This window comes from Mus caroli, unplaced genomic scaffold (genome assembly GCF_978045245.1).
Source record: "Mus caroli unplaced genomic scaffold, Mus_caroli_1 scaffold_9, whole genome shotgun sequence".
Taxonomy (NCBI): Eukaryota; Metazoa; Chordata; class Mammalia; order Rodentia; family Muridae; genus Mus; species Mus caroli.
The window spans coordinates 87362619-87381750 of record NW_028227264.1 but is presented as its reverse complement, the minus strand read 5'-3'; the positions used below and the strand labels follow the sequence as shown (position 1 = coordinate 87381750).

The window sequence follows — 19132 nt, the reverse complement described above, 5'->3', positions numbered from 1 at the left end:
CCAAACCAAACCAAACCAACCCAACCCAACCCAACCCAACCCAACCCAACCCAACCCAACCCAACCCAAACCAACCCAAACCAACCCAACCCAAACCAACCCAATCCAATCCAATTCAATCCAATCCATCTCAATCTAACCCAACAACACCAAACCCATCAGACCCTGGGGTTACCTCTGTTGTCTTGTTACACATTGTTTTATACTACTGTTTTGTAAAAAGGAAACATTGCTTTAAATAATGTTTTTTCCCCACATTCTATGGAGCATCTTTGAAGCAGAAGATTGAAAAATCAGGTAAAAATCACAACAGTTTGATGTGAGCTCAACCCCTTACCCTCGTCTACTTTCGGTGGTGTGAACTTGCTTCCTCACCCATAAAATGGAACAATAGTATCTACGTAATAAGAGCAAGGATTTGGCATTCATGAAGGCCCATTTTCTGGACCAGAGGCATAATCAACATGAGCATTAGATGTTATTATTCATTTCGTCTCTTTCTTGTGTTGTCTTTGTATTCATGTATGTGTGTGTATATGTGTGTATTGTGGGTGTGTATGTAGATGTGTATGTGGCTACACCTGTGGAGCTGCAATATTTTATTTTTAAACAGACTTTTTCATCAAACACAACTAGAATATTGAAGAGTAAGCTCAGGGCATCTGCCTGTTTCCTCTCTACTCTTTGAGCATCAATGCCTGACTGCCGATTCTTTATAGGAATGCTTAGGATTCTGAACTCAGGTTCTCATGCTTTCAATGGTAAGTTCTCCACCAACTGAGATATCTCCCTGCCCTTGTCATGTCACATTAGTCAGAAAGTAACCCTCCCAAGGCCAAAATGCCAACTACTTTGAGTTGATATCCCTATTATTTCCTCAACAGATAAAGATGTCACTGAAGGAATATGAATTTTATTTAGAACAGAAGTCCTATGAGAATAGAGACTCATTGGCTTGGTGAGTGTTAAAACTCTGAGTCTCATTTGGGATGTGGCAGGTTACTTTACGTCTAATCAGAGGGCATTCTGTAGGAGGATGCAGTAGACAGTTATAGGTACAGAATGACACTTCATAAGTCACAGTAGCTTTAATCATTGGGACATGTTTCTGTCAAGACCAGTCATTCTCACACTGGCATTCAGAACTGCCAAACTTTTCTCCTACCTAAGGGAATGCACACCCCCTCAATCTCAATGCTGTTTGGAACTAAGAGACTTTAGAGAGTCAGGGAGAGGGAGAGGATCTAATACTGATGGATACTACCAATACAAACAAATACGAGGGCTGAAGAGATGGGTCAGTGGTTAAGAGCACTGACTGCTCTTCCAGAGATCCTGAGTTCAGTTCCCAGCAACCACATGGTGGCTCACAACCATCTGTATTGGGATCCGATGCAATCTGGTGTGTGTCTGAAGATGGCTACAGTGTACTCATAAAAATAAAGATAAATAAATCTTAAAAAAAAACCCAACCAAATAAATACAAACCAATACTTATCAACTAAGCCTCTTAGACATGTGGAGAATTTTATAACACAAGTGGATCAGCACTACTGGAACATGTGTTCTGCCTCTGAGTCCTTCATGAAACATGAAAGGAAACTATCCCTTTGTGAGTCAATGGTCATTATCATACGGACAGAACAGAAGAAAGGTGGCATTATATAAATATCACTCTTTAAAGTAACAGGTTCATGGCCATTATAAAAGAAGCAGGCCAACAGGAAGTGGGGCCTTGAGTAGAGCACCTTGAAGTGCCATCAGTTAAAAATCCTGAGACCTTCCCTTTATGTAGCATACATCTTATAAAGTTCCCTCAACGCACATTTGTTGCTGGACAAAGCATTACCCACTAAGCTATGGATGAACGTTTGTTCCTTATTCTGCTTCTTATAATCTTTTTTTTTTTTTTTTTTTTTTGTAGAGAAATGAAAGGAAGATATCTGTGGCAGAAGAATGGAATCATTAAAGTTCCCAAACTATTAGAAACTTTACATATGGGCTCATCTGATTATCATACTAAAAGCTTGAAATAGTTTTAAGGATGGCACTATTCTACCAAATTGCTAACTAAATGAACTAACACTTAGGGAAGTATACGAATTTGGATTTGAGTATTTTCTTTCCTATTTAAGATGCACACTAGCTTAGAAATAAAGAAAGGAGTCCAGAAATGTACATGGTAAACCAGCTCAAGAATGAACTGGCAACAGCGAAAGGAATCCCATGATCTGTTGACTCTCCAGTTCTCAAGCTGAGCTGCAACTTTGTTAAAGATCACATTTAGGTATCTTCTGTACTTTACTTTTTAAAAGCACAAAAGGGTTGTGCAGCAGCTGAAAGTGGAGAGATGAGGTTAGATTGGCTATCTTACAGATCTTTATCTTCTGGGCCTTTCTTTTCTCTGAAAGCAGAAGATAGGCAGGGTGAGATTGAGCAGAAGTGTCCCCTAGTGGTTATCCCATGGGTCTGACTCAGCCTCCTCCAGGGGGGACCGGGGTGGGGGTGGGACGAAGCTCACCTACCTCACCCACTGCTCTAAGTAGCATGCTTCCAGGCACACAGGCTCAGAGAACCCATTTAAAACCAGCTGTGCAGTCTAGTTTGCACTTGGCTCCCTTCCCAGTCTCTCACACGTGACTTCTTTGTTGCAGACAATGATAGTGACTAACAAAAGCACTCAGGGACTTGGTCTCAGTTGCATCTGTTGCTTTTCTCATTGTCTTAATTTAATTATGCTGGTTACCCTTGACAATAGTCTACCAGTGGAGGTCCGTTAGGAGCAGCGCTCCTCAGAGCTGGCACCCACCTTCAACGCACTTATTGAACGGTTATGAAACAGTTTCACATGTAGCCAAGCAAAAACTTTTTTTTCTCACTTCAGCAGCTTGTCCAAGACAAACAAACCAGCTGAAACTGTTTCTAGTGTGCAACTAGACAGATTTTTTTTGAAAGGAAAACAGTAGTGAGTAAATATTATTTCCAATTGACACCAGAGAAGGTAAGATTTAAAAGAAAAATGCCAGTTTTCCAGCTCTCTGGGGTTGCTGAAAGAAACCAACCCTTTTGAAAGAAGGGCTAACCAGCTTATTAAGGAATGAGCTGGGGAAGGGATTAATCTGTAAGGGAGGCCATTTACTCTCTTCCACGGCTCTCACACTTTCCCCTGAAAAGTTACCCCTAGGCTCTTTGAGGGTGAAGGTCATCAGAGGTTACTAAGATAAACGGCACAAGAATCTCATTCGACACCTGCTGAGGCTTTATGGTTGAGTGAATTCTCTCACCAGCTCCTCACATCCATTTTGGCAAGGTGACCTTATTTGTGTCCACTCCACTTCCAGGCTGAGGCTTGCTAAGATTTACTGACGTGCCTAAGGCCGCAGAGGAACTGTTAGATGCCTCTAAGATGATTGTCAGAGTCCAGAGAAGAAATGACAGTAATCATCACTGAAGCATCCACCCCGTGCTAAGGGTTTTGTCATCCATGGCTTCTGCTTAAGCTTTCTTGTTTACCCCGCAGTATTACACGGGATGGGCACCGGCATCATGATCATTTGACCTTCTTTCTTACAGTTAAACTGGGCTTCTGGTTTAGATTTATGGAGGTGCTTTCTGATTCTGGAGGTGACCTGTTAGTTACTCTGCTACCCACCACTCCAAAGAGGTAAGAAAAAAAAAAACAAACAGACCTCAAAGATCTTAAAAGTCTCAAAGATCTCTTTCTAACAGTGGGGGCTCATGATGTCATCAGCTGTCCACCTCCCCTGCTGGTTTATGACTGAAGGCATGATGTCTGGGGTAGAGGCCTCTAAGATAACAGGGTGGGTGTCCTTCCCGACCACAATGTCAGCTTGGCTACATTTGCATGGTTGTTTATAAAGATCTAGAAATGTAGCATTTCCAGTTAGCAAGAGCTATCTCCTTGGATATTATTATTTCTTATTATTTTTCACCATGCCTATTTTTTGGGTGGGGGTTTCCCTGGGGGGAAGGATATAAAAGAAAGATGATAGACTCTTTAATAAACTTCAGGAAGGAAGCCTTGATAGTTTCAATAGACTGTGTTTCCGTCTTCCACCCACTGCAAACAAGTTAAGTATTGTAGGGCATAGTCTATGAAGGGCCTGGCATCCTATAAAAAATGCTAGGGAAATAATGTCTGGCATAGAATATTAGCATCTTATTTATAGAACAAAGTACTAACTCAGCAGTGACCTTCTCCATAGAAGGGCAAATAGAAGACGAAAGAACAGTGGATGATTGACAGGTGACACAGACAGCAACTCTTCACTTGTTGAAAAGGATATGCTGTAGGGTTTTTGTTGTTGTTGTTGTCTTTTGCTTTGCTTTTTTTGTTTTTTTCTGATTGGAACACACAGCACTGGCACTGTGGGGGATGATTCAGATGTCTTGCTATCAGCTTTGACATCTTTTGACTTCAAGGAATTCCAAGTTCAAATTCTAGGACACTCCAGTTGGCCTTTCCTTTTTGGTAGCCAAGCTGAGTGTTAGGATAGTTCGAGAGACCCATACTCCTATTGTGTATGGTTGACTCCTTAGGAGTGAGGCACAGGTGTGTACACGATTTTAGTTTGCCTAGCCTCTGGCTGTCTTCCTAGCACGGCTTTCTTCCTCCTTTAATCTGATGGGAATTGCTAGTCACTCCTCTCCATTCCTATGACTTCTTCCTTTGAACATTTCTATTGTTCCAGGCTGACTCTTCACCTAAGCTGTGTCTGAATGTAGTGGGAATACAAAGACTGGACACACTCTTAGAAAATATACATCTTCAGTGGTCAACGTTGTCTTAAAGACTCCCCCTATGGTTGTTACACTGCCCTTAACACCTGATATGAGTCTCAGACAGTCCTACCCAAGCTCCTTTCTAACTCTTCTTCTCTTGTGATCGGGTACTGTTGCTATTCGATGGTTTTCCCAAATTACTAAACTTCTATTTTCTTTGATGTAGGTACATATTCTAATAAAGTCTTGCTTGTTTTCCCAGAAGCCATGGGCTTACATGTCTAGGTTTGATCACAGATTCCCTACCTCACAAGAGTTATGTGACTTTAGACAGTCACTGACTTGTTCTGGCCTCAGTTTCCTCTTCTATAACTTGAAAGAGTGGGGGTAAAAGCCCTGATGTCACCAAGCCATTTGATTGGTTGCTCTAACTTTAGTACCTTTATTTAGCACAGGAGATAGCTACCATTGTGTGCACGGAGGCTCGATATCAGAGACAGTCGGTTCAGATCCACTCTGAGAACTTGGCCCTTAGCAATGCTATTCTAGTCTGGCTTGTGTGCAATCTTGGTGTGCCTACTTTTGTAAGAATACTGACATGTTTTAGAGTAAATTTTGAACATGTTTATCTCCCCACTTAAAGGGAAGCTCCCTGAGACTGGGGGACATATTTCTTTTATCTCTGGATCCTACCTAAACTCAAGCAGGGTGTTTGAGAAACAAAAGCCAATAGCAAATGTGGCTTCTCATTTATACTGACTTAAATTTTCTGCAGAAACAATGGGGTAGAGTTTAGGTCAACAGTAAGCATTGTATGGCCATTTGTTGGGTTCACAAAGCAATATAGAATGACCCTCTCCTGTCTCAGAACTTACACTGATGACTGTGGCACAATCTGTGTTAACTAAGAAGTGAATGAAATAGGGGGGAACCTGGTTAACATGTTGGGATCCATCTTGGGTGTGTATCCTGGCTTGGCCAAATGAGAGCAAGATCTTGACAAGACATTTAGCCTTTCTCAGTTTATTTTCTTATCTCCACAGCAGGGAAAATGATAGCATTTCCTATGTAGGCTTATGACAAGGTTATTCACTAAAGCTAGTGGCATAGGGTAAGCGCTGAATAACTGGTAGCTATTCTTATTATCTAGTGTTTAACATTTCCTACTACCAGAGTATTTTCCATGCTAGAATGCCACCTCTTTTACTGCTGATTATGGGCCAAATTAGCTACCTCCTGGATTTGCAGAATACCCTCAAATGTTGGGATAGCATGCCCATAGCTCTTTCATCCTTTGCTCTTTTAACACATAATAACAAATGAATAAGTAACAAATAAATATCTGATAAATAAGTAGGCATGCTCAGGAGTCAAGGAACTTGCGTTCTTCTTCCCATTATTTTCTGATTTAGCCCAGCCTGATTTAGCAACTCTCTCACTCTGCAAATAGCCACTTGATTTGATTTCCAGCATACCTTCCTGTGATGTAAGAAACTGCTGGTAAATGATTTTAAAGGCTAGAGGGAAATAAAAGAAGAAGAAAATACTGAAGAAATTTTTTTTGGCTAGGCAGCAGAAAATATTTATATTGTCTTTAACAGTCTGGAAAGATGTTACAAAATCCTGCAGGTTCAAGGTTGTTTAGACTGGGTTTTATGGACAAGTTGCTTAGGTATTTTTATTTGTGATAAATTCAATAACAATGACAACAATGACAAAAATAACAACAACGGTGGTGATGGTGACAAATTAGCCTAACTAAGCCTTACTGTCTTCCCCGGAGGTGGTTGATTTTGGAATTTCTAAAAGGGTTTAAATGAGACATTTCAAAAGGGCAATACCAGATTCTGCTAATGTGACTGATGTTTGCACATCTCATCTGAGGACCAGTTTTGATGTTCTTCTTCCCCATGCTTTTCCAGAGCCATTGTTCCAACTGGCTTAGGTTAATGTTGAGCTAATGTGTGTGTGTGTGTGTGTGTGTGTGTGTGTGTGTGTGTGTGCGCGTGTGAATTTGTATCACTGTGCCTTTGAGAGACCTGAGGCCCTGAAAAGTCTTCTGGTGTCAGTTCAATGCACTGGTGGTGAGGTCACAGGGTTAGTTAGAAAGGGCATTGTTCTCTTCCACTCAGTCTTAGAGTGTGTGACAAATCTGGGCAGAACATTCAAACTCTGTGTTCTGAATTTTCCTTCTCACTGAGTCGAGAGAAATTTTGGAAGCTTGGAAGACTCTCCCAAACTTTTAGGATGAACAAAATAACACCGTGACAGGTTGAAGTGATTTGCATCTATTTGAGTTCGATGGGAGCCCTCGACATATAAAAGCAAACATGGGGACTGCCAATCAGTGGTTTTCCAAGACAGAACAGTCTACAAGTGTGATCCATCCAGCTTTAAAAATTTAGAATCATTTTGTTGTGCTCAGAGCACCTCAACTCCTAGCCTCATATTCTTTTGAAGAACATGAATATTATTCACAGAGACAACCAGAGCATCTGATAGTGACCTGGACAACCAATACTGGCAAAAGAACAGTAATGATGCCATGCATATATCTCGTCATTTACATGCTAGGTTTTTCTCTTGTTTTGCCATGTTCCATAAACTTTGGAACACGCTTGCCATGACATCAGCACTGCCCATTTCCAAGAGCACAGTTGTCAAATGGGTAGGGATCTTTCCCAAACCCCCAACCTGCCACACTCTTGCTCTTAATTATCTGAAATTTTTTGTCCTGCCATCATCGTTATCTCCAGCTGTGAAAATAGCCCATCATATTTTCACAGATGGCAGGGCTGGTTGGTCTTTGATTACTTAACCTCTTGGTGTTGGCCAGACAGAAAACCCCATGTGAACGCTTCTAGACTTTACACAGAATTTTGTAAAAACTTTTGGCATATGAATTCTTGCTTGGAAGTCTGGGCCATTCAGCCAGTCTAAGTGTTGATTTTAAAAAAAAATTGAAATTTCTTCATCTGTCCCTGGGAACTTTGGAGCCATTTTCACAAAAAAGAATATTTGCTAGCATGCTTAGACTGTTAGGGCTGTTCTGAAGTGAGGAGAGGGCATCAGCAAGTGACTTATGGCTAAGAAAGAGTGGGGGCCTGGCAAGATGGCTTAGAGGGTAAAGGACATTGCTTCTGAGTCTAACAACTTGAGTTTGATCCTCAGGAAAGTCATGGTCGAAGGAGAGAATTGACTGTGTGAGGTTGTTCTCCACCCACCATATACACTCCATGGCATATGCCCTCCTCCAGAATAAATAGACACAATTTTAAAATGTTTTAAAGGAAAGGGGAAAGAGGAAGCAGAAGCCTGGGGCAGTTATGGACAATAATCCTAATCTCTGACAGGTTGGTGGAAGGAACCTGTGGAGTCAAGATTTCAATGCGGACCACCTGTCTCAAGTTGTAATGCCATTTTATGGGAAACCACCGAGATTCACAGATAGGAGAGCTCTATAGATTGTACATTAGCTGAGAATTGGTTGAAGACCCTTGTTCCCTAAGAGATACGAAAGCAAGACCAATTTCCTTCTGCCTATCCAAAAACATTCCCTTTATTTTCCAGAAGACAAAGGAATCTTGAGATCTTGGTGAATGACAAGTGATGCTTACAAAGGAATTTACATCCACTGAAAGAAAGTGCCCTGGTAGTTACCCATGATTTTGGAAAGTCACTTACCCACAAACCCTACTGGGTCAAACAAAGCTACAGAAGCACACGCATCATAGACATACGTGTACACTTGTGTTCCTTTGAACACACACACACACACACTCTTTCTCTTCTCACAAGACTGTTTATTGTAGTGAATTACAGATTCCTAAGTCCTACCAAAGGTATTTAGAATTAAAATATCTGGGGATACAGCATTGTTTGAGGGCCTGGTGTTCTGAGAACTTTCTTAGAGGTGCTGAGCATCAGGCATGAACTCACAGATCTGTTCTACCTTACCTCACACCCGTTCCTAGTCTTTGCTACATCTACTTCTGTTTTCTGGAGTGTAAACCCAAGTTGACTTTTCTAAATTATATATCTTGGTTGTTGGATAAGAGCCAATGGTGTTGGAAAATCTTATTAGAGATGGGTTCTCAAATATGTGGACTTCAGGGAAGAATTCTGATTTCAGTCAGGTCCCTGGGAGAGAAACTGACTCCACTGTTGCATGTTTGGTGGCTCCTGAAGAATCTTAACTATGTCAGGGGGCCTTTTCTTGCTTGGGTTATGGGAACCAATAACTGGCCTTTCAGTCTCGAGGTAACATTTACAGTAAAGTCTATAGTAGACGTTCTAAAACTGAAATAAAGGGATCATGTTTGATCAAAACTCATTAATCTTCCCATTGCTTTCGAAAGCCCTCACATTAATTCCATATCTATTACATATTTCAAAAAGTTTGATTCTCTTTCAGGCAAGTATATAAACTAGCCTTCCCTCTCCCCCTTATGGATTCTTATGAACTTGACCACTCGCTGGCTGCATTACCTTGGAGAGCCTTGTTTCCTTTCCACTGTTGCTTGGAGGCAGGTGGTCAGGAGATGGTAGCAGAAGAGGAGTTACTCTTTGGAAGATTTTCTTTGTCCCCTTTACTACCCCTTACATCTTAACAGTACACATTCAAAGCTGTATGAGGTTGGCTTGTTTTAAAGAGACAGGTGAAAGATCAAATGCCAATGAAAAGCACTAGATCAGCTACCCTAGGAACCAAAGTGTCCTGGAAGCTCTGTGAGCTCAGAAATATCCCATGTTTCTATTTATTTTGACAGTTTCACTTAAAACTATTGAGATCTAGAATTCAGGCTACAATTAAAATTTCCCCAGGCACCATCATGGAAACACATATTACATTTGATTTTAACTTGTTGAGAAGAAAACGATGGCTTTCTGTAAAGTTCATAGAATAACCTATATTGACTGGTTTTGTGTCAACTTGACACAAGCTGGAGGTATCACAGAGATAGGAGCCTCAGTTGAGGAAGTGCCTCCATGAGATCGACCTGTAAGGCATCTTCTCAATTAGTGTTCAAAGGGGGAGGGCCCAGCCCATTGTAGGTAGTGCCATTCCTGGGCTGGTGGTTGGTAGTGCCATCTTTGGGCTGGTGGTTCTGGGTTCTATAAGAAAGCAAGATGAGCAAGCAATGGAAGGCAAGCCAGTAAGCAGCACCCTCCATGGCCTCTGCATCAGCTCCTGCCTCCATGTTCCTGCCCTGTGTGAGTTCTTGTTCTGACTTCCTTTAGTGATGAACAGCAATAAGGAAGTGTAAGATATATAAACACTTCCCTCCCTAACTTGCTTTTTGGTCAGGATGTTTTGTGCATGAATACAAGCCCTGACTAAGGCAAATTGGTACCAGCATAGTGAGATATTCCTGCGACAACCTGACCATGTTTTTGAGAGGACTGTGGAAGGACTTTGGAACTTTGGGCTAGAAGAACCATTGGGTATTAAGAGCTCTGGGGGATGTTCTGTAGGAGCTTGGAAGATAATGTTGAGAACAGTGCAAATGATGGAGGGCTGGCTTGTGAAATTTCAGAGGGAAGAATAAAGATTCTTATCAGAGCCATTGCTATATTGATTGTGAAAATTCTGTGGTTTTGGTTAGCTGAGGCTGAAGAATCAGCTGTGATTAACAAGATACCAAAACAACTAAAGCAAAGTGAAATCTTTGCATTACTGGGACTATTGGTGCTGGTTAGCTGGAGCTAAGAAATTATCAGTGATTAAGAAGAGACCAACATTATTAAGGTGAAATCTTCTGGGAAGTGTTTCCTGAGAGCACAGAGAAGTTGTGTTCAAGAGGCAGCCACGGTTGTACCTCTTGTTGGCAGCCAGACTTGGTTATGAATGAGTCACCCAGGTGGTACTGGTTTTGAAACATGAAGGGGTAGCAGCTGATGCTTGACACTGTGAGAAGCCAGGAGAGGCCATTGGTGAAGGTGAAGCCTCAGTGGCAGTTGAAGGTCCAGGACTGAAGGGGTCATGTAGAGAAGTTGAGGCCTAGCAACATGAAAAGAGCCTATGAGAGATTATTTGTGAAAGTGAAGTCCAGTTGCAACAGAAGATAGCAGTGTTTTAGAGATGCCAGTACCATGAGATGACCACCAAGAACAACAGCAGCAGTGGAGTACAGGCATCTGGAACCTAGAAGACAAGGTGTGTGCTACAAAGGGCAGAGCTGGAGAAGTGACCCAAGCCCTTGGAGGAACCCAGAAGATGGTGAGTGGATCACAGACATTGAATGGCTAGAGTCTGATTTTGTTTTTGATTGTGACTCTGCCCTGATTTTTTTTCCCTCTTGAAGTAAGAAAGTATTTTAATGGAGGCCACAGTTAAGAGACTTTGAGTTGTAACAAGACTTTGAATTTTAAAAGATACTGGATATTTTAAAAGGATGGAAATTTTAAATATGTAAAGACTGTGGGACTTTTAAAGTTATTTAGATCTTGGGGATGAATCAGAAAGTAAGGGTTGAGGCTTAATAGTGATGTGTTTGTGTGTCAAGTTGACAAGCGGTTCAGTTGTACTGGCTGGTTTTGTGTGTCACCTTGACACAAACTGGAGTTATCACCAAGATAGGAGTCTCAGTTGAGGAAATACCTCCGTGAGATCCAGGTGTAAGGCATTTTTTCAATTAGTGATCAAGAGGGGGAGGGCCCAGCCCATTGTGGGTGGTGCCATCCCTGGGCTGGTGGTCCTGAGTTCTATAAAAAAAGCAAGCTGAGCTAGGCAGGGGAAGCAAGCCAATAAGCAGCACCCTCCATGGCTTCTGCATCAGCTCCTGCCTCCATGTTCCTGCCCTGTGTGAGTTCTTGTTCTGACTTCCTTTGTTGATGAGCAGCCATGTGTAAGTGTAAGCTGAGTGAACCCTTTCCTCCCCAACTTAATGTTTTGTGTAGGAATACAAACCCTGACTAAGACATAAATAAATATAGACAGTTCTTCATGTGGAAGAGCTGGCTAAACATTTTAATTGGAATTGGTCACAGAATCAGGTATTCTACAGGTTGGGAGTAATCTTAGACTACTAAGATCTCTTCTGTTGTATGTAGGAGAATATGTACATTGCTGGAACTGCTGTCAAACGTTGGCTTGACATTATTGGCAGTATGAGACACTTCTACTTCAGGAGACTTTTCTATTGTCCCAATATCCAGAAGTATGGCAATACAAGCTAGTAGTTCAATAGTGCTTATAATATGTGCTAGCATTATTTAGAGTAATCTATAATATATGTATGTATAATAAGCACACATATATACATATATATGCAAATACAGATATGCCTAAATATACTTTTGATATATCCTCACAACAGTATGAGAGATTCAGTTGTTGGCATGTTTGAGAGATGACATGTAGGCATACTAAGGATTGCTTTTAAATGCTTAAAACCTACTTCATAAAGAAGTGTATTTCAATACACAGTCTAGGGCTATGAGAACTTACTTTAACTAGAAAGTCCCATCACTTTAAGTTTTCTTTGAATGAAGTTTATAATTAAGTACAACCACCCAATTCTTTCCATAGGACATAGATTCTGAATTGTTTTGTTGAACTGCACTTTCCTCAAGAGCTGTCTGAGTCTGAAGGCTCAGGCTACAGTGGCATTAGTGACAGCTTTTGCCTGTGTCTGTCCCTAAATTGTTCTGACTTAATAAAACAGAGCTTCTCCTGATAATCTAGGTAAAGATAATCTTTTTGCAGTGATAATGGAAGTAAACTTGCTTTCATTGGGAGTTTTGACACAGACTTCTAATTGAATCTTCAACCCTATCTTGAGCTCTGAACACCTTTGTAATATTGAGGACATCCAAGATTTTCAGTGAGCCATGGAGAAGACATAATCCTGGAGTAGGAAAAAAAAAAAAGGAACCGGAAGGACTAGGCCGAAAGGATGCTTCTTTATACTGGGTCTTCGAAGTAGATGATGTAGATGAAATGTCTCACTTGTGGCTTTCCGTCATTTTACCACCCCAAAGGGTCATTGTTAGCATGTAGGGTTATTCTGTCTTCTATACTCTCTTGTTGTGTATAAAATTCAGATAATCTCGAGGTTTTGCTTTCTGCCCCATGACAATCTTGCTTGTAGTGATTGCAAAGGTCACTAAGACCCACCTTCTTCTGGGAGTTGATTGCCACCTTCCCCAGAAAATTCAGCACTCTTGATAGCACTTGCAAGCTTTCTTCTGGCAGACAAATATTAAATCGCCATGTCCAATTCTGTGCCCTTCTTCTCTTTTTACTCAGTTCACTTGAGAGTTGTGACTTGGTGCCCAGAAGAAGCTTAGAAACCAAGTAGAGATCTCACCTACGTCCAGATCCCAGTATCTCAGTCTTTAAAATAAAGAGGCAGAATCGAAAGGGTTCCAAGGCCTTTACCACCACTAACAGCATGATCCTAAGAGTCGTCTAATGAAGAATCTCATAAGATTTGAGACCTCAGAATCTAGCTGTGTGTGTGTGTGTGTGTGTGTAAGAGAGAGAGAGAGAGAGAGAGAGAGAGAGAGAGAGAGAGAGAGAGAGAGAGAGAGAACTAAATGATATAATATAGTTTGATGTTCATTATTATGGGTTAACTGCTATCCTCTACCCCAAAATTCATGTTTAGGGTTCTAATTCCTAGCACCTCAAAAATAGAGTCTGTATTAAGGTCATCAAATTAAAATGAGGTCATTAGGGTGAACCCCACTCCCGTCTTACTGATATTCTAATGAAAACACAATATATAGACACTGAGATACCTACAGAGGGAAGATTGTATGGACACAGGCAGGAGGCCTCCAAGGAACTGATACCTTGAGTGAGGACTTCCACTCTCTAGAACTCTGAGGGGAAAATGTGTCTGTGGGTTAAGCCATTTAGTCTGTGCTGCTATAGCAGCCATGGTGAACTAATATGTCTTTGTGTCTGATACCACGGTACAAAATAAAAGTTCAGTGATCTTTTTAAAAGTTACCTCACAGGCCTTTTTGTAAATACCCGATGTTCTTTGGCCTATACCCTGGACTTGACCAAGAAGCAGAACCACCGGTGAAATTCAGGACAGAAATCTGGGAACTTCAATGACACAATACAGCATTGCTGCGAATTTACGGTTAATATTTAACTCTGAACATATATTGACATGGGCAATTCTTCTATAACGGATTTGTATAAAATTTGGAATGGAGGCTGAAGATGCAATCTTTGTTTTGCATAGTTTTTTTTTTTTTTACTCTGATTTATATTTTTAAGAAGGGGAGGGAAGGTCTTGGTGGCATGTTTTTAATGGTTGTTATTGTTGTTGATGTTCCATCCTTGTCACTTGTCACTTTCTGAGGTGTTACACTTCCCTGTACCATTCTTCCCATGTGTAAGTGCCGTATCCTAGAGGAGAACTTTCTTACTTCCATCACAGACATTATCTAGCTTAGTGAGGACTGCCTTGCTTCAGCTCCTCTGCGACTTTTCTGGGTTCCTGTCTGCTCCTTCTTCATCCCTGTTCCCGCACGTCCCTCTTTGCCTGCTTGCTCACAGTTCCTAGCTCAGTGTTTTTCCTCTGGGACCTCTGATTTTCCGAGTTGCCTCCGTTCCCTCCTCCTGTTCCCCTCCTGGGTGTGTCTTTGGCTCACCTTTCCTTCTCCTTTGCAGCTTCGTTTTCTTGTTTGTCGATAGGGACTGGGACTGCAAACATCACAAAAATAATTGCATTGAGAACGGGTGGCTCCTGTGCTGAAGACGGTCTTTGAATCTGCCCAGAATGCCTGGGCTCCATAGGAAACAGAAGCCAGCTTTACTGCTGGAGAGGGTTCTATACCTCAGGCACCAGAGTCGACGTGCCAGAGCTTTGCGCCTTATCTCTCATACCCACTTCCTCTTCAGCTAGAAGGAACACTCCTTTTCCCTTAATTTGCACAGTGATATCCTTTCTGACTCTTGTGCCCACTGTGTCCTGTCTATCTCAAGTCCTAAACAGTCCCCTCAAATCCTTTCAGGAGACTCATTGGGGTGATGTCTCCACTAAGACCCCATGGTCCTCTTTCAGCCTCGGCTTTAGCTTAGGATCAGGAAGCAGCAAAGGTGTCAGCATGAACGTTTGAGTCTCTTATCTTGTGCTTTCTGCACAATGTTTGTTTAGTTTCAATGATAGAATTTATGTGTTCACTTTAAAAAAAAATGCCTCAAAACACCTAAGAGAGGGCTTTTACTTCTTTTTCTTCCTTCCTTCCTTCCTTCCTTCCTTCCTTCCTTCCTTCCTTCCTTCCTTCCTTCCTTCCTCCCTCCCTCCCTCCCTCCCTCCCTTCCTTTCTTTCCCTCTTTCTTTCTCTCCCTCTTTCTTTCTCTCCCTCTTTCTTTCTTTCTTTCTTTCTTTCTTTCTTTCTTTCTTTCTTTCTTTCTTTCTTTCTTCCTTCCTTCCTTCCTTCCTTCCTTCCTTCCTTCCTTCCTTCCTTCCTTTCTCTCTTTCTTTCTCTCTCTTTCTCTCTTTCTTTCTCTTTCTATTTTATCTTCTCTTTATTTCTATATAAAAACTATGATTCTACTTAGACTCTAATATATTCATTCGTTCATTCATTCATTCATTCATTCATTTTGTAAGTGTATCAAGTAGCCAACATGTGTCAGATGTTTTACCTGTTTCTTATGGCACAGATGGTTTTCCTGGGGTTGCGTTATAATAAAGGCTTGGACAAAGGATACCTTGTGTTTTGATCATCAGAAACATCTAAACATCCCTACAGCTAAACCAAATATGTCTAGTTTCAATGCATTTCTCTTTAATTTATAATTGCTGCTGAGAATTTCAAATAGGTCCCACTAAGGAGTCTGTATTTGGACCATTGTAGAATTCCAGGACTTGTAACTTTTGCTATTAGATACAATTATGACAGATGATGTTAATCCTTGTCTAACAGCTACTTGGTACAGGCATTCCACTTGTACATGGTCTCCATCTTAGCGTATATCAACTTACCAAATTCTGGCATCCTAGACTTGCTGTCCAATTGGGCCAATCAGCCTCATTGGGCAATTTGAGTTTAGTTCACAGGTTTAGTCCTGGCTTTCTACCACCTTCCAAGTGTCAGATTGTCCAGGGGAGTGGGAAAGATAATTCAGAGTAGAGAGTAATTGGAAGGGTGCACCCATAAGCCATCTTATTGGTAGAATTGGAACTCCTATCACTCAGGAGACATAGGATTTCCATGTCCCCCCCTCCCCCTGCATCACATATAACAGACCACTCAAGAATGACTGCATTTCACCCACTTGATCGTACCTTCTGAGTCTTGGGCATGTCAGTGTGGCGCTGGGCACGGATAGAGCGGGCTGATTTTGTAGGCTTCAGTGGGGCACAGTACATCTCCAGTCTCCTCAGATCACAGCTCCGGAAGCAACACTCATCCACAATGCCTGTCTGAGGTGCCCTCCGAATGCTGGAGCCATAGCCTGTGGGCTTGTCTGCACAAATCAGAATGGGCTGGTGTTAGAACTGCCTATTTTTCACAGACTTTTATCTAGCCCCTGATGCCTTTCTTCTTCCCACATCAAGTCTACATACTTCTCCAACATGTCACTCTTTTCTTTAAGGATTTCCAATATGCCTGACCCGGTACTTTCCTTTAGATTCCCGTATGTAAGCATACTCAAGAAGTAAGACTTCATTTGTCATGCACTTTATTTGTATTAAGTCTTCCCATGTTTTCAATCTGTGTTCCAGGATCCTGCCTATGCCCAGTCCTATCACCTTTCTTTTTATGGTCTTAGTTGAGAGGCTTTTAATAGTTCTAGTTAAAATAAAATCATAGACCAAGTTTCTTAAAATGTTGCAAACATATTTTTCTATTGTTAAATTGACAAGGCAATTGTAATATTGGGAGGGTACAGTATGATGCATACTGTTTAATAATCAACTGAAGGTATTTAGGTTGCTCATCATCTCAAATTTTTGAGCAAGAACCCCCTTGGATGCGTGGTGCTGGGACACTGGATCTTCCCAATCACTTTAGTAAATGCCTACAGTTTCAGCCTTGGGCAGCTCAGCTGCTCTTTTATCTTCTATTTCTCTTGTAAATTAAATTTCATTTAAGCAAAATTGGAAGTCAAAACATATATCTTCCTTTTATTGGTGAGATAACTGAGACTCGGAGTTTGAAGTAATTGGTGGAGTTGGGCTTCAAACTCTGGTCTTCCTGCTGTTAAGCCCAAGGATCTCATGGAGTCCAGAAAAATTCTGGGGAATAACCCCAGAAAAGCAGCGAGAGCTCTGGATGTCTCCATCGAATTGTGTGATAGGCATATTTCTTGTCAGAATTGAGGATAAGATGAAATGACGTATTAAAAATGTAATATATAGCACTTGCTACAGAAGAGATCTTAACCTCATATTAGTTCGCTTCTCCTGAGGATCTTTTCCAAGGTCTTAAATGACCTATAAAAAAATAACCAGCCCATTGTTGCTATTGACCATATGCAGAAGCCTGGAAACTCAGAACTGATTACAATACTAGTGGGGAAGGGGCTTGCCTAGTTGCCCCAGAAAGCCTGGAGCAACCATTTATGTTTCCTATAGAAGAAACTACTGGACTAAGGACAGGCAGAGAGCTAAGTGGCAGTGAAACTGAGGCCATCAAACCTATTTTGATATTTGCACATCAATTAGACATCTTTATTGGCCAAGTAGGTATTGAGTTGATTTGATCTTGGTTTTGACTATACTTTTACTGGTGTTGATGCAGTACTGTATGGATAACATTTGATTTGATTCACACCAAATGTGAAGCTGTGTTGTTGTAGATAGGGTCACAACATTTTGGTCTGTTCTCATCTTCTTTCCATCCTTTGGGAGGCTGGATGCTTCTCATCTCTCCTTTGACATGTAGGCTTTTGTCAGAGAGAGAGAGAGTCATACACCATGAGAATTCGATTAGCAACCTGATATATGCTTAGTCTTAATTCCCAACCCAAGAAGGCATGGCATTAAATAAAGACTTATCATCACACAGGCACTGACAGACACAATACTTAAGAATGGGCATTTGACAGTCAAAGTCTTCATCTATATTCTCAGCTTCCTCACTGGGGAGATCGGGACCATGGCAATGGCCCACACTCACACTAGCTTGGCTGCTTCACTGCTGGAGAGGCCAACTGTTTATGGCGTCTTCTAAGAACCCAAATGTTTTCCTGATGCTTGGCACAGGAGCCTTGTTGCTGCTTCCTCACACAAGGAAGGTTTATTCTCAGGGCAGCTGGAGGTGGTAACTTACTGAGGGTTCATTTGTGGTCTCTCTGGGAAGGATCTGTTTCTCTTTCTTCCTCCCTCCCTCCCTCCCTTCTTACTCCCCCCCCCCCCCAGCCGACCCTGTGGGCTCCTCATGGTTGTGGGCTTTGGGAGGGATCAGGTGGCTGGTCCCAGTGGAGTCTCAGCAACACTTTTACTGGCCATTGGAGGAAGGACTAACATAGAATTGGACTCAGGGCTTTTGTTTGCCATCCAGGCCCTGGAAAGTTCAAACTGGCTGGTCCCCTGGGCAATGTAAACAATGTTTTTTGTTTTCCTGACTTTTTTCTTTAATAATCTTTTCCTGGGACTATAAATTAGAGGAAAGACACAAATGGATGCACATGAGTTTTGTAATTCATGAAGGACTTCTGCATAGTTTTCTAACTGGCTAACCAATTAAGACTAGAGGATTCATTTGGGTTCTCTTTGCAGGTAGGGGCAAAAGAGAGAAGAGGCCTATCATTTTTGCTGTACCTATCAGAACAATACCTTCATGCAATGACTGTCCTTTGTAGTACATGTTTCTTAAAGGGCCTGATTTCTTAAGAAACTGATTTTTTACTCCATCAGTTGTTGATTATGGAATAGTTATTTGATGTTTAGGATTAGGGTTGTAGGAGTTCTTCCAGAAACTTCTGAACTTGGGCAGTTCAGCTATAACTGTTTTCACAACTCAGGCTTATGAATTCGAAATGGAGAGAGGTAGGGGGAGGGGGGATTCGAGGACCTATTTAGGACTTCTACTTGAAGCCCTTCTTGGTTAATCTTACTTCTGTGATCCTTGCTTGTTCCGAGAAGAAGATACCAGCCATTATCTTGGCATAACCAAAACACTTCCATGTATTACATGATCCTTCCAGGTGCCTCTCCACAGCCACGAGACCATTTCAGACGAAGAAATGGACAGCAATCATCACCACAGCAGAGAATAACCCACGTGCTCAGTGCCTAGCTTGCTGACTCTCGCAGAGGAACTCCAAGTTTGGTGCAGTTCCTCTGTGCTTTCCAGGCCACACACTGGTAAAGTTTGAAGCAGAGAGCTTTAGGATTTTTATATAATGTTCGATTAAGAACTTTGGTCTGATGTAACATCTGTATCTTTTTTTAAAAAGTGCTATTGGAGT

General features: G+C 41.5%; 1 protein-coding gene across 9 annotated transcripts in view; it reads right to left on the bottom strand.

The window, feature by feature from the left end:
- Igf1 (insulin like growth factor 1) overlaps positions 1 to 19132 on the bottom strand; it is a 71712-nt gene that overhangs the window by 909 nt on the left and 51671 nt on the right. For 7 of the 9 annotated variants that reach the window (XM_021175256.1, XM_029482874.2, XM_021175257.3 and 4 more), the window contains 2 exons: positions 16002 to 16183; positions 14359 to 14410 (listed from right to left, as the gene is read on the bottom strand). In XM_021175256.1, the coding sequence (XP_021030915.1) occupies positions 14359 to 14410; positions 16002 to 16183 (234 nt within the window). The remainder of the gene's footprint in view (positions 1 to 14358; positions 14411 to 16001; positions 16184 to 19132) is intronic. The other 2 variants (XM_021175258.2, XM_021175254.3) reach the window with 1 other exon arrangement.